This window comes from Aedes albopictus, chromosome 3 (genome assembly GCF_035046485.1).
Source record: "Aedes albopictus strain Foshan chromosome 3, AalbF5, whole genome shotgun sequence".
NCBI classification, from domain to species: Eukaryota; Metazoa; Arthropoda; class Insecta; order Diptera; family Culicidae; genus Aedes; species Aedes albopictus.
This window is the reverse complement of record NC_085138.1, coordinates 182,728,292-182,755,695: the sequence shown is the minus strand read 5'-3', so window position 1 is coordinate 182,755,695 and position 27,404 is coordinate 182,728,292. Positions and strand designations below refer to the sequence as shown.

General features: G+C 39.1%; 1 protein-coding gene across 2 annotated transcripts in view; it reads left to right on the top strand.

Annotated features, from left to right (window-relative positions):
- Window positions 1–25,199, top strand: part of LOC109414138 (ubiquitin carboxyl-terminal hydrolase 8) — a 75,196-nt gene extending 49,997 nt beyond the window's left edge. For both annotated transcript variants that reach the window (XM_029862824.2, XM_029862825.2), the window contains 6 exons: window positions 1,160–1,290; window positions 1,353–1,452; window positions 1,528–1,644; window positions 1,713–1,922; window positions 24,321–24,682; window positions 24,740–25,199. In XM_029862824.2, coding sequence (XP_029718684.2) covers window positions 1,160–1,290; window positions 1,353–1,452; window positions 1,528–1,644; window positions 1,713–1,922; window positions 24,321–24,682; window positions 24,740–24,857 — 1,038 coding nt within the window. In that variant the 3' untranslated portion in view covers window positions 24,858–25,199. The remainder of the gene's footprint in view (window positions 1–1,159; window positions 1,291–1,352; window positions 1,453–1,527; window positions 1,645–1,712; window positions 1,923–24,320; window positions 24,683–24,739) is intronic.
- Window positions 25,200–27,404: the final 2,205 nt, after the last annotated feature.

Genomic DNA, 27,404 nt, shown 5'->3' with positions numbered 1-27,404 from the left:
AAAAAAACAACAACAATCGAGAACGGGAAATATTTCAACTAGGTTTTAAAACGGGTTTATTGCTACTCTTAATGCGGTTTGTAAAACCTCTCCGAGAGTGGTCCACTTAGCCGGAAGATGCTCTTAAAGAGGTTATCAAGAGGTTTTGATGTATGATTCAGTTTTATTGCAAGTTTTATAAAATTGGTTATGAAGATCTCTTGTAGAGTCGAACAAAACTTAAAATGTTACTTGGGGTATAATGTAAAAAGTTACCATTACATTCGTGGACTTCATGATGTAAACTCAAGGACAGTTTGGATCATCTTCATCCAATTTTTATGTTTTTAAGCACCAAAACTTGGTGCTGCACCGCTTGGTTTTCCAATCAGTCTCAAAGAATTACGACGATATAATTCTTATTTAAGGACATACTTGTTAGAATCCCAAAATGCCCGCCACAATGGCCGTCTTTGACACCTACTCACGATTTCGAGGGCACAAATCTCTTCGTAAACAAAATCAGCGCACCTGAACTTCTTACTTTAAGCTTATTACAAGCGAGCAAGAATGCATTGTTGTGTGAAGCTTGCTTCTTGAGAATTGTTCTTCTGAAGTTTTGATGCACTGTTGAAGTGGATTTCATGACGTTTGTCCTTAAATTACTGCATTTCGCGCGGCAAATGCATTCCCTGTAATTGATTGAATTCGATACCGAATCGCACTCACTTTTTTTCCGAAATCCTACCTCTTCAATACCTACTCACAATAATCGTTCCTTCGGATATCTATTGTACTTCAAGTAGTCTCATTTTCTTATACCTGCCCTTTTCCGCACGAAAGGGTGCTCTCGTTCGTTAGCACTCGTGCCACGTGCTCAAGAATGTCTATTGATTTTCCTTTCCGCTTTTCATTCTGGACATTGCTCTTCGTAATAAATGAATCCTTGTAGCAACAACCGCAGCCACTGACTGGACAGGTTGGCAGGTTGTTACTCAACAAGGAGATGCGACTACGACAAGAATATGCTCAGCTCATTTATGTCAATGTTTATCGGTCATTGGCTAGTAGTCCGACTCGGAATTTTAAGGCGGATAATTTGATTACACCATGTAGTTGTTAGTGTTCTATTTTAAGTTTAGATTTGATTTGAAATTTGTGATCTTGTTTTTTTCGACAGGGACGAGGACTAACCGGACTTAAGAACTTAGGAAATACCTGTTATATGAATAGTATACTTCAGTGCCTCAGCAATACCACTTTCCTAAATGAATATTTCGTGGAAGAACAGTTCAAACAAAATCTCAACAGGTGAGAAGATTTACTATTCAAAAATGGTATTGGTCAAATCTTATACAAAATTTATTTTATAGAAATAACAAGACTCAAGGTAGGATAGCAGAAGAAGTGGCTGCAGTGATCAAAGCTCTGTGGACTGGTCAATACAAGTGTATTGCAAGTAAGAATCTGAGGGTAAGTTACTGATCAATCGATGCAGATCTTGAATTTTTCAAAAAATTGACCGAGTTATCCTCTTACACCGTTTAGTTTGTCGTGGGCCAATACGAACGTCAGTTTGGCGGAATCGAACAGCAGGATTCGCATGAGTTGTTAACAATTTTAATGGACTGGCTCCATTCAGATTTGCAAACTGTGCCAATACAGGTAACCACTTGTTGTCTCATTTATGCGTTTGACAATTTTTAGTTACCGTCTTCCTGTTTCCTATGCAGATCGATACTAGCTTGGAGAATCTCCCGGCATCGGAAAGAGCGTGGATAGAGTACTTCAAAGGGAAGGAGAGCTACGTTGCCCAGCTGTCGTACGGCCAGATCAAAAGCATGGTGAAATGCGTTGGGTGCGGGAAGGAAAGTTCAACGTACGAGTCGTTTTCGAGCCTCAGCCTGGAGCTGCCTTCCGATGCCAACCGGTGTAATCTCAGCGTAAGTAATTTTAAATCTCAACTGATCCCTACACATAAATCTATTCATGTTTCTATCGAGAAGATCTGATCAATCCTTCTTCCCAATGTAACAATACGTTGTCCTGGTACGTTGACGTCTACTGCGTCAAACGTACAGGGAAGCTCGATTTTTGTCAGTCTATAACGGTGTTCGTCTGGTTTCCCTGAAAACTTACGGTTCCCAGGTTTTTTTTTTCTAACGCATGTAGCCAGCGTATTCACAGTTGTTAATGAACTCACCAAGCTCTACCTGATTCCCAGCTAAATATTGATTTAGCATTTCCTTATTGAGAGTTTTTTGCCGCGTTTTACGCAAAGCAAAGCAAAGATAACCGTACACATCATAGTTGCTACTCCGTGATTGACCAGAAAAATCGAAGTTGCACAGAGATCCAATGAATGGTTCTTGGGACTAGCTACACACTCTCAATGTGCACAAATCGAGAGTTCAATATTTGAAAGTCAATAACGGCGCCGACCACGTTCTTACGGTCATCGGGAAAGGGGAAGGAATGTTAGTTCGACAACCGTTGTTACTAGAAACCGTGGAATTCACAGCATTCCCACAGTTGTCTCGGGAAGGAGTATTTGTTAGTAGGGTATGGTAAGGTGTGGATCTTGGAGCCACCTTTGGTAGGTGATATGATCCACTAGTTATATGAAAATACACGACACGGTTTTAATCTCGATTATGATTTATTTGGTCGCGATAGTAAGGATAATGCACATACGTCAACGATCGTTCTATATTAAACGCGTCACATCATTGATCGCTTACACTACCGTGAAAACCGACTTTCCCACGAAAGTTATCGCGCGCTTCTGATTTTGCATTCAATATGCGCGTTCCCATCTTCCTACCGAGAAAACCGACCGACTCACGGAAATAGTCGCGCGTTTCCCACAATATTTAACTTAGAGTATACGGAGAATAAACTTTCAGCTGAGATAGCTATTTTCGAATTATGTATTTTACTAAGAGTAGTCCCATGTGTTACCTGTGATCGACAGCCGTTGAGGTAATTAAGCCAATTATTTTAAATTTGCTCAATGATTGTTGTGAACTGCAATCACTTTGTTCTAACATTTTTTATCGCTTCAATATTAGGTCTGCGTCAGCACTACAAGATTAATTTGCAGATATTACAGACTCCAGGAGTCCTCATGAAAACGCATTGGCGAAATTACCCAAACTTCTTCTAGTATGTAAAGAAAAAAAAAACTCGGAATGATCTCACCCAGTTCCATGTCGTCGGATGATCGCAACCACTCCTTAGCTCCTTCAATTTTCTGCAATACTGCTTGCTACCAAGTGTGCATCCATTTTTATCTCTTCACGAGGAAGGAAAATGTGCTGTGCACCTGCCCCAAACACGCATCATTTTTTCATTTTTTCTTTCGAACAAAGCCACCCGATCGAGATCTCCATCGCAACCAGAATTTTTTGCCGCGTTTTACGGTTAAAAAACTCTGAAAGATTAGGGATACGGTTGGTTTACGGGAAAGAATCAGCGAGTAGAGTAAAGGGGAATTGAGTGCGTGTTCATTGGTGAAGGATGAGAGGGGAGGGACTCTATCGAGCAAGATATTGGATCTATATGCATAGCTTGTGACCTCTCGCTGTGTTATGGATAAGGTTTCTAATCAAATAGTGTATGAGTTCATTTCATCTCCGCTGTTGGGGGATGTTAAGCCACTGCACAGTGGGAAAAAATAGGTATTGCGCATTTAGTTCACCACTGGACTGCGCACTCAGTCTTCAGTTGATGTCTGCGGTGCACTATTTCTTTGATTTATGCTGAATAAGTGATCTGAACACACCGAGTTGATTAGTTGCAATCGCGCACTTTTATTTACGTTTTCGCACTCTTGAAAACTCGTGCGATAGTCCAATGGTGAACTAAATGCGCTATATAAAACACGAATAAATTCAATATCTCTGCTCGGAGTGGATGGATTGGAATGAATTTTTGACACAAACTGCAAAAATCTCTATAGCTTCAGATAAGGAGGACGTCTTTCGCCGCACGATGCTGGAAATCAGTGTTATGAGCTCATTTTACCCCGCTCTCTCTTTTCCTCACCTTTTTGAGAAAATCCTCGTACTCGTAGCTCCATTCGATACTACGCTAGTTTTTACACCAATACGAATTAAATAAATCATTTATTTTGCACTTCAGGATTTTTCAGAAAAGGTAAAAAAGCGAAAGATAGTGGGGTAAAACGGGCCAGATAACTGATTTCCAGCATCGTGCGGCGAATGACACCCTCCTTATCTGAAACTGTAGAGATTTTTACAGTTTGTGTCAAAAATTCATTCGAATCTATCCACTCCGAGCAGAGATATTGAATTTATTCGCGTTTTATACCTATTTTTTCCCATTGTGCACTGGGTCCAATAATGACTGTCTGAGAGTATCCTTGAGCTCCATGCAACATATTTAAATACCAAGGTAATATGCTCCAACTATTATTCATGTATTAGTGAGAAAAGGAAAAAAGCAAAAAATAGTTATGAAATTTGAGCAGATTTGTATGGGCGCATCACTATTTAGCAAACTTTTATGAGAAATTAGGCTCTCACATCATAGAGGCAATTATTAAAAGGCATCTCACTAAATAAAAAGTGACTTCCATGCAATAAATCAGAAAATATCGCCATTTGAAAATCAATGACAACATTTTTTAAATTGGTTCTAAACATAGTTTTACAGCATTTAGAAACGTTCAAACTAATAAAACTTTACAAATTTTGCAGAAATAATGACATTCTAGAGTAAAATCACAAACTTTTCATAACTAACGCAGATGTGTTAGTGGGTCTCGTTATTGACATTTACGGGAATATCTTACCTTGGTATTTAGATATGTTGAGCTCCATGTAGTATAGTCTATTTTACGAAACGACAACAGTGTTGATATTGATATTAACACTCACGGGCTTGGGTGCAACCTCCTGTCAAATTTTCATTCATGAAATGAGCGATCAGCTGATCCGAAACGTCTCGTAAAATGGCTCATAGGCCATCGGATCCACAAGCGTAACCAGTGTTCTTCTGGAGTATTATGAATGGAGTTGATGCTTACAGAGCCTCATGCAAATGGTGAGTTCAATATCTATTTGAGAAACTCCAAAAACTTCATAAAGCGTAATCAGATTGAAACGACTTGGAATCCTTCTGTTCTGAAACATCCTGGAACGGTTTGAAACACCTCTGAAAACTACCTGAAATCCCCGTTACGCTCACCTGAGGGCCTATGAAGCCCCCAAAAATCGCTTGGAAACCTTATAAAATGCAGTAAAATGCATTGGAACGATTCTGAAACACCTCTGAAGCTCTTATGAGACTCTACAGGGGATAGACAAAATGATCGGGATATGAAAAATATGCACTTTAAAAAAATGATCAACCGGCTGTAACTTTTCAAATAATGCATCAATCTTTCTCAAATGTTTACTGTAAGGTGGTCAACTAGTTGTCTATCAATGGTCTTAATTTGGGACAGATCGGACTATTTCACATGAAGTTAGAAAAATGTATAATATTTATCCGATACAGTGTACGCAGAATATGGCACCGCAAGCGAAAAATAGGCAACGAAGAAGGCACGGCAACAACGCTTTGTTTTTTCGTTAGCAGATAATGACCAGAGAAGTTGTTTATAAACAATTTCTCTGATAATGACAAAGATCGCTCCCCAATTTCTTTACAACAAAAACGGTAGGAATAATTGTCTCTTTCTATTCACATCATGGTTTTCGCATTGTTTTACAGCTACTCGACTTTGAGGTTTGAAAGAGTTCGTTCAAATGCTTATGAATCCGATGATGTAAGTTGAAAATTTCAGCAGATAAGCCGGAATATCGTCACACGCACGGCAAGCGACGTTTGTTTTATTGCTCTCGACGCCTGACATGCGTCTGTTGCGGAGCGCCTTTGTTACTACACCGCTTAGCACAGAGCGTTTGTTTTTCGGCGTGATCCGTTTTTCGTACCCTAATCCGAAAGCCAACTTGGAACTGTAATATCTCTGCTTTCCATGAATCGAATGCAATGAAATTTTGAGCACTCATGACTTATATAATCAGCTTTGGAAAACGTTTGACATAGCTTAAAATTGTTTATAAGAAAACAATTACAGCAATTTTATTTGAGGGGCTCAGAATCAAAGGGGTGTAAGTGCCCATTTTGTCGATTTTTAGCTAAGCAGCATCCTGGAAATGCCAGAATTTCTTCTGATATTTTCCTGTCAGCATTAATATTTGCAGTATATCAACGATGATGTGATACAAATATTAATTCGGCCAGGCCCACTGTGCAGACTAATGGGGTTGAAGATGATTCAAAAATTCACGGCAATCAGATTATCCACTTATGAATAATACCCAAGTAACCACGAAGCCGTATATAAGTGCATCAATTTTGCCATATATTGATAATTAAAATTATGAATATAATGCTGCATTACTTTAAACACCCCATTGAAGCAATACTAAAGTCGAAAAGGGCCCCACTAAAATCAAATTAGTGCCACATATTGCAGCACGCTGACAGCCATTGCTAAAGTAATATAAATGCATGTGCTGTACATTTGCATTTAACATGCTTGATACGTGCAACACGAAAAACCAAAACAAAAATCTATTTTTGCACCGTTTCGTTATCGACGGTACTGATGCCCTCACACATTAATGTTTTAACCATTATTTTTTTGTAGTCGGATCGGGAGTCGAACCAGAAGTGTTGAAGACCGCTAGATGAGTTCCATACGCGCTGGCACCTTGGACCGTTTCTGCTGCAGTGATAACAACAGATATTTCATTAACTAAAAGGAAAATGTTCTTCTATCTCAATCATTGTAGTAGAGGGTAAAACGACTATGTCATATGTAATAGAATACAGTAAACTATCACATTCCGATAAATTACTGAAAATTACATAATGTATTTTAGAAGATATTTAATCAACATAAGAAAATAAAAACCTCGACTAAAACACCCTTCGCACATTGCTCATATGCTAATTGTGATTTCTATCGTTATTGGCATGTGATTGCAGCGTACAGAAAAGAGAAAAGTTCATCTCTAAATAGCTTTTGCCGTCGTCGATCGGTGGCTCAAACGGGGATTAAGTTGGTCGGGAGTCGAACCAGAAATGTTGAAGACCGCTAGAGTTGACCGTAAAGTTGTTCAATCTTCTTGATTTCATTTGTTTACCATTAGAGTCAAGCTTTAATAATTGTATTGTTAGAGCAAACTTTGCTAGTTTGTACATTGCATTTATTCAGTTTTTGCAGTGTTGAATTATTGGATTATCTTATATCACCTTTTAATAAACCCGAATGTAAAGAAAATGCAATGCATCATCACATTGATAATGCCAATCTAAAGGATTATTGCATGACAAGTGTGGAATTACTGCATTTCGCATTGCAAAGGTTGATATTCAGTCTAATTCGTGCAATGTTATAATGCTTGTGGTTACTTGGGTATGAATAACGTAAGTTTTTATGCTAGAAGAAATGGGGACAACCGTACCAACTGTTTCGTTTTTAAGAGCAAAGGGCATTATAGACAGATTTGTTGAGAGTGGCGTTGCTAAGAAGGTTAAAATACACTCCATCGCTGATGCTGCTTTGCTTGGGATGGGACACAGGTATTTGGTTTGTGTCCGGCCTCTAAAGGCTAGGCTTAAGCTGAGACGAGACTCGCGAAGACGGTCTTCTTTTTCTCCACTTTGTTATTATTTTCTTCTTCCTATCTGTGTTGACATTATGTTTTGGGCTGATGGTTCAAACACGTACGTGACCGCATCACCTCACATGCAGTGTGACTAAATCCCATTCACGCACAAAATCATGTTGAGGTGAAATTTTGCATCGCCAACAATCGCCAAGCAAAGTAATCATTGGAATATTTTGTTTTCAATTTATTTTTGACAGTACAGGAGTAGAAAATGCTGCTCGGAGCTAGGGGCGGGACACCTCCTAATATCTGAACTAATACTTCCTAATAAATATTAGATCGCTAATCCTCGTCGAAAACTATCTCAATTTTTCTATAGTATGTCATGACTTATGTTCAATCCCACAATTGTCAAAAAACTGGAAACTCAGGCGATAAATTTCTTCTCACATACTAATTCAAATCCGTATAAAAAAACATCCATTTTAAGCTTAGAAATGTTACGATGTAAATGCAGAGATGCTCTGAAGAAGGTGATACGTCCCCCACTGGTGTGTGCTAAAGCTATGCAGTTCTTCTGGTGAACATATCGATGTACGCCTCCAGGATCACATTATAGATAGAAAATGCAATACCGTTTATCTGCTAACCCTACGATCAACCAGCCATTGAACACAAAAAAAAATCTTTCATATACAGGGTGTTGGGTTCCTTACCCAGAATATTTTAGGGGGTGATTAAGGATGATATTTGATGGAAAAAATTGTTCTACGCATATGGTCAAATCTCAACCATTACGGAGTTATTGAACTTTTCATGATTTTGACAATGCTTTCAATAAAATGGCTATAACATGAAAACGGTAAAACTTATTTAAGATCTCTTAGCACCGTTCGAAAGATTGTGAAATTTGCTATTGAACGTCATCTTCGAACATGCAAGTTTTTGTTAATTACTCACTTTTTAAGAGCAAATAAGTGGAAAGTAAGTGGATTTTTAGCAGTTTTTGTTGATTTACTCGGAAAAATGCGTAATTAACTTATTTTTTTCCTTAGACAAAGTTGAGCGCCTTGAAATGCTCTACAATTCATTCTTTGGCACCAAACTCCTAACTCTTGTCATTTTCCCGCAATTTTGATTTGAATGCACTGTTTTGCGTCATAAATTTGCTTCAGCAAGTGCATCAGATATTAGCTCTCTTGACCCCACTGTGACTGCGAAACAAGCGTCATGTTTACTTCGCGCACATGGCTACTTGATTCCCAGCGCCGAACAACAACAACAGGATGGCGCGCTGGCGCATGAGCGAAAAGAACGACGCCGCTGCGTGTTCGGCAAGGTGTTCAGTTGAATGCTTTTTGTAGTCCCAATGATTCTGGGATGCTCATGATAATCCCGGGAAGAGGGTTGGATTTTGGTAGACAGTAACTGGGGCTATCAGCCTGAGAGGCTTGGTTAGGGTGCTTTATTATTCCGGCATCGTTTTGGGGGATGGGAAACACCAGAACAAAACTGTTGTTGTCGATATCTGGAGGTTCGTGATGATTTTAAAAGTGAGCTGGTGATCTCGGAAGTAACCTTGTCGGCTATAAAGTAACTAATGAAGCTTTGAGCGTGTAGTACAGCACAATCATCGTCGGGTTTGGACGCTGTTCCTCCTGGTTTTCCAAACATTTCATATTCTCATGTCTTTTTCAACCACGTGTAGCCAGCGTGTTCGCAGACGTCCATGAAGTCACCGACCATTAAACCTGGTTCCATGCTGAATATTGTTTTCGTTATTATTCTTTCTTTTGATATTCGCACTACGTGCCCAGCCCACTGAAGGCTGCCGTAATTTATTCGTTTCAAAAAAGTGTTTTTTGACGAAGTAGGTTGAAGTTGATCGAAGTTTGCTGCTTCCTGCTCTTACTCATTCGCCAACAAATAGGTAAGAGCAGGATTTAGTAACTTTGATCATGTTAAATCTATCTCATTGAACATGACTGATATTCACAGCACTTTGTGCTCTGTCTCTGTCTCCACTCGGGAGCTTGTAGTTTTGTAAAGTTTAGAAAGCAACAACGCCATACTTAATTAGGATTTCTGAATGAAATTAAGATTTTGTGAGTAATTCGTCCAGAGATTTCCATAAGAATTTTTCCATCGATTCCTCCAAAATTACTTCGAAGATTATTCTAGACTTCTTCCAGAGATTCCTCCAGGAACTCCTCCAGAGATTCCTCTAGGGATTCCTCTAAGAATTTCTCAAAGGACTCCAAAGGACCGGCCCTCCATAATTCCTCTAAAAGCTCCTCCAGGATTTCAACATGAGTTCCGGTAGTATTTCCTGCAGGAATTCCTCTAGAATTGCCCTTACAGTTCCTCCAGGAATGTCTTTAGGGAATCCTCCAGAAATTCATCCAGGGACTTTTCCAGAAATACCTTCAAAAATTTCGTAAGAGATTCCTCCAGGAATACCTGCATGAATTCTTCAAGAAATTCTCTTTCCAGGAATTCTTCAGTTTCTTTTTGCCATTGTTATCTCTGAAGGAATTCTTGGAGAAATTCCAGGGAAGCTCTTTGAGGTATCCCTGGAGGAAACTCTGGAAAAATTCCTTGAAGAATCTCTGAAGGAATTTCTGGAAGAATTTCTTCTGGAGGAATAACCGAAGTAATCTAGTAATCCCTGGAGCATTTCCTAGAAGAACCCCTGGAAAAACTCCTAAAGAAACCCCAAAAGGAATTCCTGAAGATTTCCTTGATGAAATCTTAGAAGTAATCCCTGGATGAATCTCTGGAAAAATCCTTGGAGGAATCTCTGAAGGAATTCTTGGTGAAATTATTGGAAGAGCCTCTGGAGAAATTTATAGCACAATTGCTTGAGGATAGCACAATTGCTTGAAGAATCCTTGGAAGAATGCGTCGAAGTACGTTTAAAATGAACGTTTCATGGAGCAATTCTTGGACACAGCTCTAGAGGAGTCTCTGGAGGAGTCTCTGAAGAATTCCTGGAATAATCCTTGACAGAATCCTTGAGGGAATTCTGGAGAAATCCCTGGAGGAATCCTAGAAGTAATCCATGCAAGTATTCTTGGAGGAATCCCTGGAGAGATTCCTGAAGGATTTTTTGTTTAAATTCCTGAAGGAATTTGTGAGGACAACTTTGGAGGAAACCTTGGAAGAATCCCTGGAGGAATCCAAGGAGAAATTTCTAGTGTAATCACAGGAGGAATGCCTGAAGAAATCTCTAAAGAAATTCCTAGACGAATCCTTGAAGGAATTCCTAGAGGAATCCTGAAGTAATACCGTGAGCATTCTCTAAAAGAATACTTGGAGGAGTTCCTAAAGGAATCCCTTGAGGAATCTCTGCAGGATTCCCTGAATTAATTCATAGAGAAATTCGTAGAAGAAATATTGGAGGAATCCCTGAAGGAATCTCTGGAGGAATCCCAGGTGGAGCTCTGGAAGTATGCTTGGAGGAGCTCCTGGAGAAATTAATCGAAGAATTCGTGGAGGAATCTCTTAACAAATTACTGGAGGAACCCCTGAAGGTATTAATCAAGGAATCCTGGAAGGAAACCAGGAAGAATCCCTGGAAAACCTTCTGGAGGTGTCCCTGAAAAATCCTTGGAGGAATTCTGGAGAAATCCCTGGAATCCTAAAAGCAATCTCTGGAGCAATTCTTGGAGGAATCCCTGGGGGAGATATTCCTGAAGGAATTTGTGAACCTAACTTTGAAGGAAACCTTGGAAGAATCCCTGGAGGAATCCTTGGAGGAATTTCTGGTGTAATCACTTGAGGAATGTCTAAAGAAATCCCTGGAAGAAAACCAGGAATACTTTCTAGGGGAATCCCTGAAGGAAATCTTGAATGAATCCCAGGAGAAATTTCTGGATAAATTCCTGAAGGTATCCCAGCAGGATTCCCTGAAGGAATTCTTGGAGGAATCCCTGGAAGAATTTAAAGTAGAATTTTTGTGGAAATTCTGGAAGTAGTAGCTAGAGGAATCTCTGGAGTAGCTCTAGGAAGAATCTCTAGAAAAATCCTGGGAAGAATTTTCGGAGCAAGTTTTATTTTTGGGGATTCTTTTATGAATTCCTCCTGCGAAACATCCAAGAAATCCTGCCGATTTTCCTACATAAAGTGATTTTCTCGAGATTTTGCCAAATAATTATCCAGCAAATGATCCAAGCATTTCTCCAGGAGGAACTTCTGGGGGAAATTGAGAAGGAATGCCTGGAAAAATCCCTGAAGAAAGTCTTGGAAAAAATACTGAAGGAATTTGTGGAGGAAACCTTGGTAAACTCCCTGGGAGAGTTTCTGATAGAATCTCTGAAGGAGATGCTGAAATAATCCCAGGTTGGAAAGTTTCTAGAGGATTCGAAGAATTCGTGGAGAAATCACTAGAGGATTTTCGTTAGGAATAATTGGAGGAAACCTTGGCATTATTCCTCGAAGAATTTTAAGAGGAATTTCTGGGGAAGTTCCTGGAGTAATCCTTAGCTTAGTGAAAGTTCTGGAGGAATTCCTGGTAGAATCCTTTGAGAAATCCCTGCAACAATCCTTGGAGGAATCCGTGGGGAAATGCTTCGAAAAAGATCCTGAAAGAATTTATACAAAATAAATACTTAGAGGGTTTTTATTCTACAGAAGTTTCTCCGAAAACGTCTTCAAAAGTTCAATCAGGAATAACTTCATGAGTATCTTTGGAAATTTCTGCACGAGTTCCTCCTGATATTCCTTCAAAGATTGCTTCAAGAATTCCTCCAGAGATTCCTTTAAGAATTTTTCTAGAGATTCCTTCAAAATTTCTCCAAGAATTTCTCCAAGGATTCCGACAGCTATTTCTTAATGGATTTCTCCAGAAGCCCCTCAAAGAAATCCCTTCAGAGAATCCTACAGAAATTCCTCCAAGGACTACTGCAAGGATTGCCCTAGAAATTCCAGAAAGACTTCAGGAATTTATCAACTACAGGATTTTATCAGGGGATTGCTTCAAACATTCCTCCAAAAATTCCTCATACTACCCTTCTACTTAATTCCCATAAAATTTCTTCAGAAACTTCAACAGAAATTCTTCAAGGGTATCTTCCAGAATGCCAGGGATTCCTCCAGGGATTCTTCTAAGGATTCTTCCAGGGATAATTCTAGGGGTTCTTCCAGGAATTCTTCGCGAAATTTTCCAAAGGATTCTTACAGGAATCTCCCCTTAAATTCCATTTAAACTGCTTCCAGGGAGATTCCTCCAGAGATTCCGCCGAGAATTCCTTCATGAACTCCTTTTGGAATTTTCTATAGGATTCCTCCAGGGATTCTTCCAGAAATTCTTCAATGGATTCCTCCGTGAATTCCTTCAGGGATTCTTCCAGGGTTTCCTCCAGGGTTTCCTCTAGGTGCCCTCCAGAGATTCTTGGATTAACTCTTTCAGGAGTTCCTCCCGTTATTCCTCGAGAAGCTTCTCCTCAAATCATCCAGTGGTTCATCCACGAATTTCTCGATTAACTCCTTCAGGAACTTCTCCAGGGATTCCTCCAGGAATTCTTCCAGGGATTCCTTCAAGGATTTCCTTCAGAGAATCCTCCAGGAATTCATCCATTGATTTCTCCAAAAAATCCTTCAGCGATTCCTTTAAGAATTCTTTAAAGGTTACTCCAAGGTTTATTGCACAAAGTTCTCCAGGAATTTCTCCAAAGATCCTCTCAGGGATCCCTCTATAGATTCCTCAAGAGATTTTTATAAGGTTTCCTTTACCCTCATTGTGCATTAGGATCATGTTTGACCTCAAACATGCACTACGTCAGCGAGCTGTTCCCAACGTAATTCATTAGGAAGGTTGACAAATTCTTCCAGGAATTACTCTTGGGATTCCTCTAGGGAATTCTCCACGTTTCCTCCGAGGATTACTTGAGGAGTTTTTCCAGGGCTACCTCCAAGAACTCCTTCAGGGATAACTATGGGAAAAGGGAATGGAGAAATTCCACAAGAAATCCCTGAATGAATTCCTGGAGGATTTCCTTGAGGGATTAATGGAAAACAAGTGAAGGAATTTCTTGAAGGAATGCCTGATAGAATCCCTGGAGGACGAATTTTCGTAGGAATCCCTGGAGGAATTCCCGGAGGAATCCCTGGAGAAATTCCTGGAGGAAATTCTGATGAAATTCCTGAAGCAAATATTGGAGGAATTCCTGGAGAAATTCTTGGAGAAACTCCAATAGAAATCATCAGAGGAATTTCTGAGCGAACTGCTGAAGTGGTCGGTGTTAAGTCAGACCGGACCATCTGTTTTCCAATGATTTTGGAAAAATGTTCTGCAAGCACATGAAATATCAAATCAAACGCATTATTATTTATCTCTGGAAGAGTTTCTGGAGAAATCTTTAAATGAATTTCTATGAAAATGCCTACAGGAATTACGGATAAAATCTCTAGAGCAATCCCAGAAGGAATACCTCGAGACATCACTGGAGAAATTAATGTAGGAATTGCTGAAAAATCACTGTTGAATTTTTGGGGCAATCCTTGCAGAAGTCCGTAGAGAAATTTCTGCAGAACTTCTCGAGAGAATTCCTTGAAGAATTCGTGCAGGTATTCCTGGGTTAATCTTTATGAAATTTCTGGAGGAATCCTTGAAGGAATTTGTGGAGGAGTCTCTGGATGAATTTCTGGCGGATTCGTAGAGGCATTCCTGGAAGAACTTTAAGGGGAATTTTGGATAATTCCCTAGAAGAATTCCTGCAGGAAATTTATCCGGAACTCCTGGAGGAATCCCAGAAAGAATTCATGTAGTAATTCCTAAAGAAATTGCTGGAGGAATCCTTTAAGGAATTCCTAGAGAGTTTCTTGAAGGAATTTCTAAGGAAATTCTGGAGGAATCCGTCGAAAAATTCCTGGAGGAAGTTTTGCAGGAATTCGTGGAGGATATTCTGCAGGAATTCCAGGACTAATCTATGGAGAGAAAAATCTTATAGAATCCCTGGAGAAATTCTTGCAGGAATCTCTAGAGGCGTTCCGGGAGAAGCCTTCAGAGGAATTCTGGAGGAATCCCTAGACGTATTCCCGAAGAAAATTTTGCAGGAACTCTTGGAGGAAATTCTGTAGGAATTCCTGTAGTAATCCCTAGATAAAATGCTGGTCCTTCGGAGTCCTTTGAGAAATTCTTGGAGGAATCCTTAGAGGAGTCTCTAGAAGAGTTTCTGGAGAAATCTCTGGAAGAAATCTAGAAGAATCTCTGAAGTAATTCCTTGGTTAATACCTCCAGGTTTTCCTTCAGTAATTTCTCCAGAGATTACCTTGGATGCCTCCAGAAATTCCATCTGTGATTCCTCCAAGAATTCCTCCACGAATTTCTGCATGAGTTCCTCCACGGATTCCTGAAGAAATTCCTCCAGGGATTTCTTTAGGAATTCCTTCAGGGAATCCAACAAGTATTCTTTCAGAGAATGCTCCATGTATTACTTCAGGATCGCTCTAGGCATTCCTTCAGGGATTCCTCTAGGAATTGCTTCAGAGATTTTTTCAGACATTCCTCCTGTTTCTACTCCAGGGATTCTTCCAAGGTTTCCTGCAAAGTTGTCCTCACAAGTTCCTTCGTGGATTTCTCCAAGAAATCCTTCAGGAATCCCTCCAGGGATTCCTCCAAGAATTCCTCCAGGGATTGCTTCTAGGATTCCTTCAAGGATTTCTCCAGAATTCCTCCAAGATTTCTATCAGGGATTATTCCATGAATTCCTCCAGAGACTACTGCAGAGTTAACTCCAGGGTTAACTTTTGGTTAACTTACTTCATACTTTGCTTCAGGATTTTTTCCTGGAATTGCTCCTGGGATTCCTTCAGATGTATTTCTACGCATTCTTACAAGGATTCCTAAATAATCCTCTAGTAATTCTATTATCAATTTCGCCAGAGTCTCTTCTAGAAATTTCACCTGAAATTCCTTCGGGGATTGCTCCAAGGATTTCTCCAGAGATTCATCCAGGGATTTCTTCTGAGATTACTCCAGAGAAATATTCAGCAATTCTGTCTGGTTCTCCTTCAGGAGTTTTTCCAGGAATTCCTGTAGTATCCTGTGGAATCTCTGGTGGAGTTTCTGGAGAAATCTCTGAAGGAAAGCTAGAAGAATCTCCTAAGTAATTTTGGAGGAATCGCTGGGAAAATTCTGATGGAAATCTCTGGAGGAATTCCTGAAGCAATCTTTGGAGGAATCCCAGGAAGAATTTCCGGAGAAACTCCTGAAAGAAGCTCATAAAATTATCCCAAATTGGATTTATGTAGATAGTTTCGGAGAGACTTATGCAGAGTTTTTCAATTGATTTCTAGATAAATTGTTAAAAAAAAAAACTCTTAAAAAAATCCCGGAGGATGTTCTGTAAGAAATTCCTAAAGAATGAACATCCAAATGATCTTCCTGAAAAATGTTATTAGAAAAGAAATCCTGAAGAAACTTCGAATAAACTCACGAAATTATTCTTTTTTTAAATCCTTCAGTATTTTTTCCAAGACTTTCTTCAGGGATTTTTCCAGGAATTCCTTCTCAATTTCCTCCAGAGATTCCTCCTGTAAGGATTCTTCCCGGAGTTGCTCCAGAGAATACTTTAGTTTTTGCTGAGATTATTCTACGAATTCTTTCAGAGATTCCTCTAGGAACTTCTCCGGAGTTTCCTACAGGAACACCTCTATGAACTTCTCCTGGGATTCCTCCAGGAATTCCTTTGAGGATCCCTGGAGGAACTCCTGGAGGATTCCCTCGAGGCATCCCTGGAGGAAATGATGAAGCAATCCCTGGCGAAAATTTCCGAGAGAATCACAAGTGGCATTTCTTGTTCAATTCTTGCAGGAAACTTTGGAGGCAATCTGGAGGATTCCCTAGAGGAATGCTTGGATCATTTGCTGGATAATTATTTGGCAAAATCTCGAGAAAATCACTTTATGTAGGAAAATCGGCAGGATTTCTTGGATGTTTCGCTGGAGGAATTCATAAAAGAATCACCAAAAATAAAACTTGCTCCGAAAATTCTTCCCAGGATTGTTCTAGAGATTCTTCCTAGCGCTACTCCAGAGATTCCTCTAGCTACTACTCCCAGAATTTCCACAAAAATTCTACTTTAAATTCTTCCAGGGATTCCTCCAAGAATTCCTTCAGGAAATCCTGCTGGGATACCTTCAGGAATTTATCCAGAAATTTCTCCTGGGATTCATTCAAGATTTCCTTCAGAGATTCCCCTAGAAAGTATTCCTGGTTTTCGTCCAGGGATTTCTTTAGACATTCTTCTACGAATTCCTCCATGAATTAATTCAGGGAATCCTGCAGAGATTCTTCTAGGGATTCCTTTTGGAACTCCTCCAAGTATTCTTTTAGGGAATGCTCACGGTATTACTTCAGGATTCCTCTAGGAATTCCTTCAAGGGTTCGTGTAGGAATTTCTTTAGAGATTTCTTCAGGCATTCCTCCTGTGATTACACTAGAAATTTCTCCGTGGATTCCTCCAGGGATTCTTCCAAGGTTTCCTACAAAGTTGTCCTCACAAATTCCTTCAGGAATTTAAACAAAAAATCCTTCAGAAATCTCTCCAGGGATTCCTCCAAGAATACTTGCATGGATTACTTCTAGGATTCCTCCAGGGATTTCTCCAGAATTCCCTCAAGGATTCTGTCAGGGATTATTCCAGGAATTCTTCAGAGACTCCTCTAGAGCTGCGTCCAAGAATTGCTCCAGGAAACGTTCGTTTCAAACGTACTTCGACGCATTCTTCCAAGGATTCTTAAAAAAAATCCTCAAGAAATTGTGCTATCAATTTCTCCAGAGGCTCTTGCAATAATTTCACCAAGAATTCCTTCAGAGATTCCTCCAAGGATTCATCCAGGGATTACTTCTAAGATTTCATCAAGGAAATCTTCAGGAATTCCTTCTGGGGTTTCTTCAGGAGTTTTTCCAGGGGTTCTTCTAGGAAATGCTCCAGCGATTACTAGATTACTTCGGTTATTCCTCAAGAAGAAATTCTTCCAGAAATTCCTTCAGAGATTCTTCAAGGAATTCTTCCAGAGTTTTCTCCAGGGATACCTCGAAGAACTTCTCTTGGGATTTCTCCAAGAATTCCTGCAGAGATAACAATGGCAAAAAGAAACTGAAGGAATTCCTCAGTGAATCCCTGGAGGAATTCCTGGGGGATTTCTTTGGGGGATCCATGGAAAAACTAGTAAAAGAATCTCTGGAGGAATCTTTGAAGAAATTCCTGATTGAATCCCTGTGGACGATTTTTAGTTGAAATCCCTGGAGAAATTTCTGGAGGAAACTCTGAAGGAATTCCTATAGCAATTCTTGGTAGAAATCCTGAAGGAATTCTTAGAGAAATTCTTATAGAAATCGCCAGAGGAATTCCTGAGGGTTCTCCTCAAGTAATCCCTGGAAGAGTTCCTGGAGAAATCTTTAAAGGAATTTCTTGAAAAATGCCTGCAGGAATTACTAACAAAATCTCTGGAGGCATCACTGGAGAAATTAATGTAGGAATTGCTGAAAAATCACTGAAGAATTTCTGGAGCTATCCTCGCGGGAGCCCTTAGAGAAATTTCTGAAGAATTCCTGGAAAGAGAATTTCTTGAAGAATTCATGCAGGTATTCCTGGAGGAATCTCTTACGAAATTTTTGAAGGTATTTCTGGAAAAGTCCCTGGATGAATTTCTGGAGGATTCCCTAAAGACATTCCTGGAGGAACTGTAAGGGCAATTCTAGAGGAATTCCTGCAGGAAATACTACCGGAACTCATGTTGAAATCCTGGAGGAGCTTTTAGAGGAATTATGGAGGAATCCCTAGACGTATTTCTGGAGGAAATTCTGCAGTAATTCCTGTAATTATCCCTGGACAAATGGCCGGTCCTTTGGAGTCCTTTGAGAAATTCTTAGAGGAATCCCTAGAGGAATCTCTAGAGGAGTTCCTGGAGGAATCTCTGGAAGAAGTCTAGAATAATCTTCGAAGTAATTTTGGAGGAATCGATGGAAAAATTCTTATGGAAATCTCTGGACGAATTACTCACAAAATCTTAATTTCATTCAGAAATCCTAATTAAGTATGGCGTTGTTGCTTTCTAAACTTTACAAAACTACAAGCTCCCGAGTGGAGACAGAGACAGAGCACAAAGTGCTGTGAATATCAGTCATGTTCAATGAGATAGATTTAACATGATCAAAGTTACTAAATCCTGCTCTTACCTATTTGTTGGCGAATGAGTAAGAGCAGGAAGCAGCAAACTTCGATCAACTTCAACCTACTTTGTCAAAAAACACTTTTTTGAAACGAATAAATTACGGCAGCCTTCAGTGGGCTGGGCACGTAGTGCGAATATCAAAAGAAAGAATAATAACGAAAACAATATTCAGCATGGAACCAGGTTTAATGGTCGGTGACTTCATGGACGTCTGCGAACACGCTGGCTACACGTGGTTGAAAAAGACATGAGAATATGAAATGTTTGGAAAACCAGGAGGAACAGCGTCCAAACCCGACGATGATTGTGCTGTACTACACGCTCAAAGCTTCATTAGTTACTTTATAGCCGACAAGGTTACTTCCGAGATCACCAGCTCACTTTTAAAATCATCACGAACCTCCAGATATCGACAACAACAGTTTTGTTCTGGTGTTTCCCATCCCCCAAAACGATGCCGGAATAATAAAGCACCCTAACCAAGCCTCTCAGGCTGATAGCCCCAGTTACTGTCTACCAAAATCCAACCCTCTTCCCGGGATTATCATGAGCATCCCAGAATCATTGGGACTACAAAAAGCATTCAACTGAACACCTTGCCGAACACGCAGCGGCGTCGTTCTTTTCGCTCATGCGCCAGCGCGCCATCCTGTTGTTGTTGTTCGGCGCTGGGAATCAAGTAGCCATGTGCGCGAAGTAAACATGACGCTTGTTTCGCAGTCACAGTGGGGTCAAGAGAGCTAATATCTGATGCACTTGCTGAAGCAAATTTATGACGCAAAACAGTGCATTCAAATCAAAATTGCGGGAAAATGACAAGAGTTAGGAGTTTGGTGCCAAAGAATGAATTGTAGAGCATTTCAAGGCGCTCAACTTTGTCTAAGGAAAAAAATAAGTTAATTACGCATTTTTCCGAGTAAATCAACAAAAACTGCTAAAAATCCACTTACTTTCCACTTATTTGCTCTTAAAAAGTGAGTAAGTAACAAAAACTTGCATGTTCGAAGATGACGTTCAATAGCAAATTTCACAATCTTTCGAACGGTGCTAAGAGATCTTAAATAAGTTTAACCGTTTTCATGTTATAGCCATTTTATTGAAAGCATTGTCAAAATCATGAAAAGTTCAATAACTCCGTAATGGTTGAGATTTGACCATATGCGTAGAACAATTTTTTTCATCAAATATCATCCTTAATCACCCCCTAAAATATTCTGGGTAAGGAACCCAACACCCTGTATAAAGAAGCTGCTACACACTTTTACTTCACTTTTCATTTGTGAAAATAAAATACTGAGAATCTGATACTGAGACATTATGATGCCAATACAATGTCGATGTTAAATTTGTGTGCGCTGCTTTATTGACCCGGATCCCTCAGAACCCTTTAGATCTACCACTTTTGACTACAAAATACATACACAATTCTTGCCGGGTGCAGCATGAGCATTGTACACTGTACACTTCGTAGTTTCTATTCCGTTATTGATCAGAGTTAGTGGAATTGCACAGAGAACCAATAGATAATACTTGGGATTAGCACAACATTATCAATGTACACGTTTCGAAAACTCAAACTCTAATGGGTCAATTACGGCGCCGACCACATATACAATTCTTTACGGGTATAATAGGGTCAAAACAGTCAAAATAGACAAAACTTAGGTTGCTCAAGGATTTTAGAGTATTGGTAGGTTTTACATGCTCTTGGGTGTACTGCACTGAGGACTACGCCGGAACCGACAAACGATTCACATATAACAGAGCTCTATGCGGTGCTCGGCTGGGCCCCCGGCAGGTAACTGTATACTTTTGACAATCATTTTCGTTTGTTTGTCAAAGATTTCAGCATGGCTTACTTGATTGAAAAGCATTTGGAACTGGTATTAATATTTTCTAATACTGCTAATATCATTAATAATCGTCTGAGCTGTCCCGCCCCTAGGCTCGGAGTGAATTTTGGCTTCAGAATTTATCCCGGATAGCAATACTTTCCTCGTTTTAGGTAACGTAATCAAACGGGCTACAACTGACAGCTCAGTTGGGCTGCACTTGACGTTGCTTTTTTTCCTCTTCGCGAATCTCGTCTCAGGGCTTAAGCGCCTTTACTCGCACTTTGAAATGAAACAAAAGAAACAAAAATGTTCTAGTATGTATAAGCACATCTTCAACAAACACTTAGAAGATTAGAAAAAGTATTATTTTTTCAATAAGAAAGATCTCACCAGCTTTTAATCAGTCACTAGCTCCAAGGTACAGATATGATTTTCACGATCCTAATACAGCAGGCCTGACGTTTTTTGAGTTCACGTCTGTATCTCCTCATATGACAACCTACCAAACATTGTAGTTAGTTTCCATGGTAACAAGCCATATTCTAGCTGCGGTCGGTTTTTCCAGCACAATTCCTCTTCTTCTTCTTCAATTCACGGTTTCTTCAATTTACGGTTTGAGAAGGATGTCAAATAATCACTTTTAAGTATAATATAGGCATCTGTAGTCAATTTCAAAATGTTGCCGGGCAATTTCAACATCAACACAATCAGAAAATACAGGGGATAGACAAAATGATCGGGTCAGGCAAAATTTTCACTTTTCAAAAAATGTTCAAATAGCTGTAACTTTTTGAAAAGTGCATCGAAAAATCTGAAATTTTTACTGTAAGTTGATCAATTAGTTGTGTATCGATGGTCCAATTTTGGAAAAGGTCGGGCTATTCTGTACGAAGCTATAAAGATTCTAAAAAAAGACAAAATTATTCGATAGCTAACTTTGAACTGTTATATCTCTGGATTCAATGAATCAAACACAATGAAATTTTGAGCGTTTATGACTTGTATGATGAGCTTTGAAAAACTTTTGACATAACCTAAAATTGTTCACACGGAAGAAAATTATAACGATTAGACTATTTTTCTATTAAAACACCAAATTTTCCAAAACTTCAACATCGTTTCAAAATTCAAGATTCTAATTATAGCTTAATTAAATTCCCTTTAATTGACTTGTATATAAATATGTTTTGATGGAAAGTAACAACATAACCGGTACAGGCCCGGATTAAGGATTGTGGGGGCCCGGGGCCCGGACGGATGTGAAGGCCCCTCGGAAAGATGACCAAAAATGTTTAACCTTATTTTCGAACAGTACTTGAGCAATATGAAAAATAAAGCTAATGTTTGCAACCAAAAAAGGTTTTTGTGGGGGCCCCTAAAATGTGGCCCGGGCCCCCCCGGCCCCCTCTTAGATCCGGCCCTGCCGGTAATGAATTGAAAAAGTAATGGGATGTATATTTAAAATAGACCAATTTTCTGAAAAATCATAAAATAAATGAAATCGCTATAACTTTGTCTCTTGTTAATAATTTCAAGTAACGTCAAATGTTTTTCAAAGCTCATTATGTAAGTCATGAATGGTCAAAATATAATTGCATTCGGTTTATTGCATCCGAAGATATAACAGCTCAAAGTTGCCTATCGGATAATTATGCCTTTTCCTAGAATCTTTATAGCTTCGTACAGAATAGCCCGTTCTTTTCCAAAATTGGACCATCGATACACAAAATTGATCAACTTACAGTAAAAATTTCAGATTTTTCGATGCACTTTTCAAAAAGTTATAGCTATTTGAACATTTTTTGAAAAGTGAAAATTTTGCCTGTCCCGATCATTTTGTCTATCCCCGTATCACTTTTCAGACGTAAGCTTGGCCAGCATAATTTATCTCAAAAAGCTATCACTACTTTGTTGTCGATTTTGAGCTGAGCATATCATACAATTCTTCAGATTTCAAGCTTTCATGAACTTTTTTAATATTTTTTCTACGATGATTACAATAAATCAGAGAAACTAGGGTTGATTTTAAAGATCCATACATTTTGTATGGGATGAAAAATTTGTCAAAAACTTTAAACCACATTTACTCGAAAGTGGGTTTTTGTCACTTACACCCCTTTGCTTCTAACCCCCGCATTTATTATATGGAACGAGATGAACCAGCCGAGGGCTGAAAATCTCGATAATAAAGAAAAATAATAATAATAATAACATCCCGAATAGATTTTTACTGTTCATGGTATCGTGGATATCATAAACTTTCTATTTACTGAATGATAATAATACATGTAATCATTTCTCAATGATCAGATGATGCTATATCTAAAAATAGGATTATTCAATACTTTTCATATATCATAGCACAAATGATTATAATTTACTCTATGATAAATTTATAGTTTTAAATAATTGGGTATTCCTAAATTTTACGAATGTTTATGCTTATGGAAGTGAGAGATTAAAAAGGCTAGGCAGGAAGGATGTACAGGAGCTGTAGAAGCTCTGGAGGCTTCTAATCGAGGTCACTATAATCAATCCACACAAAGCGCACGTAGGTGTTGTATCTATCTTATGATCTGTCCTATGATCATGAAAAATGCCCTCAATAACGCACTGCAATGTAGTCGTACTGAAGCATATTTTGCTGTACCTGTTATTAACTTTTGGCCTCACTTTTGGCACTGATATTATGTTGCAAGTGTTTGCGAGTTTTTACCTTAGTACTCAGATAACCTACCTTGCAAGTAACTTCATAGTTGTGCGGTGATACATAATTGAAACGAGCAGTGAAAACTAAAATCAAAGTTCCGTCGGGTCGGTTCTCGACGTTCACCTTTGAGAAAACTGCTTTCAAAAGTAGCCGCGAGCACAGTGCCTATGTGGCCCAGCAAGTAAGCACCGCGCGAGAAAAAAAACCGAGTCAACCCACCAGCAGCCAACAGTTCGATTCCAAACTCCATAACAAAAAACTTCAACCATCACCAAAATAAACACGACGTCTCGACGTCTCGCACTCTGACTGCCAGTTGTTGGATCTGCAGGGGTGTATCATTTTTGAAGTCGGTAAGGTAGCACTGTGAAATATTTCAGTTTTTATTTTCATTATTCAGTGTATCATAAAATTAATGATAAAATGATTATAGGGTGAATAATTTGATAAAATTTTTGTTCGAGAAAATCGTTGATTTTGAATGGTAACGATACTTAACAACCCATTCGGTCTATCATTCTAACTCTGATTATGATTCATGTTATCATGAATACGATTCACATTATCATTTATCTATGATCCATTTTATGATACCACTAATAATCAGAAAATGATTGGCTGTATCACAACTGTATGATATCGTTTTATTCGGGTTGACAAGCATGCATGCTCGAGGCATGGCAGGCAAGTATACCATTTCCTTTTTACTGAGAGTAGCAAACACCGTGTTCACAAGGTGATATAGAAGTTCCCCATACGAAAGTAATGTTCTTGGACTAAACCCACTTGAGCTTTACTAGTTTTAAGCAGTCTATAAAGGTTGGTCGTTGTTGTTCTTTTGATTTGTGATTTGTCGACCCAGCTGCTACGTTGGTATCGGGTATCTGCCATCCATCGTCTTCTTGTTGTTTTTCTTATAATGCTATACCTACATTGAAAAAGGAACATTCTCCTTTCATCACACAGAACTGTCTGGATATGTACTTCAACGGGGAACGCATTATGGACTGGCACTGCGCACACTGCAAGAGCAACAAGGGCGCCATCAAGAAGCTAGACATTTCGAGGCTGCCCTCGATTCTGGTGATCCATTTCAAGCGATTCTACGCCGATCCGGACGCGCTGTCGACGGTGTACAAGAAGAAGCAAAACTACGTTACATTCCCACTGACTGATCTGGATATATCTCGCTACATTGCACCGTCGGAGAAGATTCGCAACCAGAAGCTAAAGTCTCGCCGATATCACCTGTACGGAGTGTCGAACCACTACGGATCGATGGAAAGTGGTCACTACACGGCGTTCTGTCGAAACAAACTACATAATAAGTATGTGGGTTGAAATTTCCATAGGCGTTCGTCTGACAATGATTTTTCTTGTTCCAGGTGGTACAAATACGACGATCACACGGTTTCTAGTCTGGACAAATCGGATGTGTGTTCTAGTGCCGCTTATATACTGTTCTATTCCGTGTTACCTGAAGGAAACCCGTCGGATATGTAAGTACGATAGCAAACCATGTATTTTATATTTTGTCCCATTTGTTGACCAGTTTTAGTCCGTAATCAGATGATTCGATTTTTTTACCGCATACCGCGATAAAAATTTATTTTTAGCATTTATTTATAAAATATCAATTTCGAAATCTGCTGTATGATAGTTTTGCAATATACCTACTACGATGAAACTTGAGTTGGTTTCAGTTTTTGAAACGGAAACAGTGCTTCTGTGATCTTCAATCAAAATATTTCAGATTATATGGGCCGCGAATAACCAATGTATGAGAGAGAAGATTGGCAACATATGTATATTTTAAAATGGAACAAACATTTACTGAATTCGAAACCGTGGCTTTCTCAATCAATTGAACTAAAAAGAAACATCCATGATCGAAAGCCGTTTAGCTAGCGTGTATATATTTATACAACAAATTGGTAGTACTATCATATTGATTACGATTCAATATATTCGTCTTATTTACGATAAGATTTTACAATATCTAACTTATGATTTCATTTGATTATGTGTTTTAACGTATTATTTCGATTTTGAAATATTGCCGTTGGTGTCGTATCTAGAACACGCGTAGCCATCACGGAGTTTGAACGATACATTGCTATTTCGATTGGTTGCTCCTATTTCGCTTAGCTGGTTTCAAATGAAGGAGTTAGTTGAAGCTTAAACTGAACTGGGTTTTTAATGGGGAAGGTTCATTTATTACGTCCATCGTTTTTCGGGATTTCTATACCCCCCTCCCCCCTCTGTCACACTATTTCCCTATACCTTATACACGTACTGCCACACTTTCCTAGACTCCCCCCTCACTCAAATGTTGGACGTAATTTATGAATGTTCTGGTATATTCTTCACCAACTAAAATGTCATCAGTCTTTAGAACGCCATTTTAAATCACTAAACTATTATAGAGAGCAAAAAGTGTCAAAAAACAACATGGATGAAGTCGAAACGTTGTCAGTTTTTCGATATTGAAGCTAGCTGCATATACCGTGCGAAACCCATGTTGACAACGGTTAAAAATTCCCACTGTTTGAATAAACAGAAGTTCCTTAGTCTCGAAATTGTTCTTCACTACCATCCACTTCGTGTATAGTCTAGCGAAATGTATAAATATTATATTCCTCTTCCGTCTACTTTGTATATTCCTGTCTACTTTCTTCCTCTTTTCTGCACTTTACAACTCATATCGGGTAACTTTGGCAATCATCGGAAGGTTTGAGGGGTTTTTGTCAGCTATTTAAAATTTGGTAGTATAATTCAGCTTGATGCGCATCATCTTCAGACTAATCCACATTCTATGTATCACTTAACGCATGGCATCCGCGCACCAAACGTGAACCCTTCCCAAAAACACGCCGACATCCGTTTAGGCCCAAATACAATGTGGGCGGCATAGCGGCATGGCGGCACGACGGCACGAGCGCGGTGTGTTCTAAATCTGACTGTCATTATGCCGCTGCCGCTTTGCCGGAATTCAAAACACAATGCGGACGGTTTGGCGAACGGTTATTTGTAATTAAAGACGTGTTTATTTTGGTAGGTTGTAATCGCGATCGCAAATCTTTGAATTATTTTATTGAAATCATTAAAGGCAGAAATTGCAAATGTAAAAATTGTTCAAGATTGTTAGAGTCTATAAAACTTTCAGGAAATTATGTTGGAAGAAAGTACATGCTGAATACATTTGAAGACTTTTCAATGTACCGTCTACGCTGGCAGCGTTCCACCAGGAACGAAAGCCCAGAATCATAGATTAATTTCGTAGAACCGTCAAACTTAAATCGGATCGTAAACGACCGGAAGTTGTCGGCTGCTAAACTTTGCGAAGTTCTTTCATGAAACGGTCCCGCAGATGTTTCCATTCCTTTTTGTATCTTCAACATGACACATTTCACGCTATATATTGCGCCACGGTTTTTGAACTTCGTGGAACGATATTTCCATCGAGCCATGAATATATTATCGATTCCCAATCTTTAACTCCAAAACAAAGATAAACCATAAAGACAAAACACTGTCTCTGATAATTCTCATCGTACACCAATGTAAGTCTCTATTTAAATGATAGTTGACTAACTGCCCACCCGTGTGGCGCTCGCATCGTTTTTATTCGAGTTTGGCGTTTTATTGCCACCTAGATGATGGTTGGCCAAACTCAGTCCTTTCAGTATTGGACGAACATGATTCTGTGGCTATGATTTGTATCGAACAATGTTTGAAGTGTTACGTCTGTTTGTCTGTGTTACCATACCTCAATTTATCTTTGAGTAAATATTAGCATTCTTGAAAAGTTTCCAGAGGGTAACAAATTTATTTATGCAAAGTAAAAATCTGCCATTTTTTAGGATGATGTCGATTTGATTAAGAAGCGTGAATTGGATCTTCTGTTTAATTCTGATTTTTAATATGCTGGTTGACATAAATTTACTGAAAAAAATGTTGGAAGAAAAACATTCTAACGTAAAACGTATGGCGAAGAATGTGTCAAATCCAAAGAAAACAATATTATTTCAATTCAAATTAAATACTTAT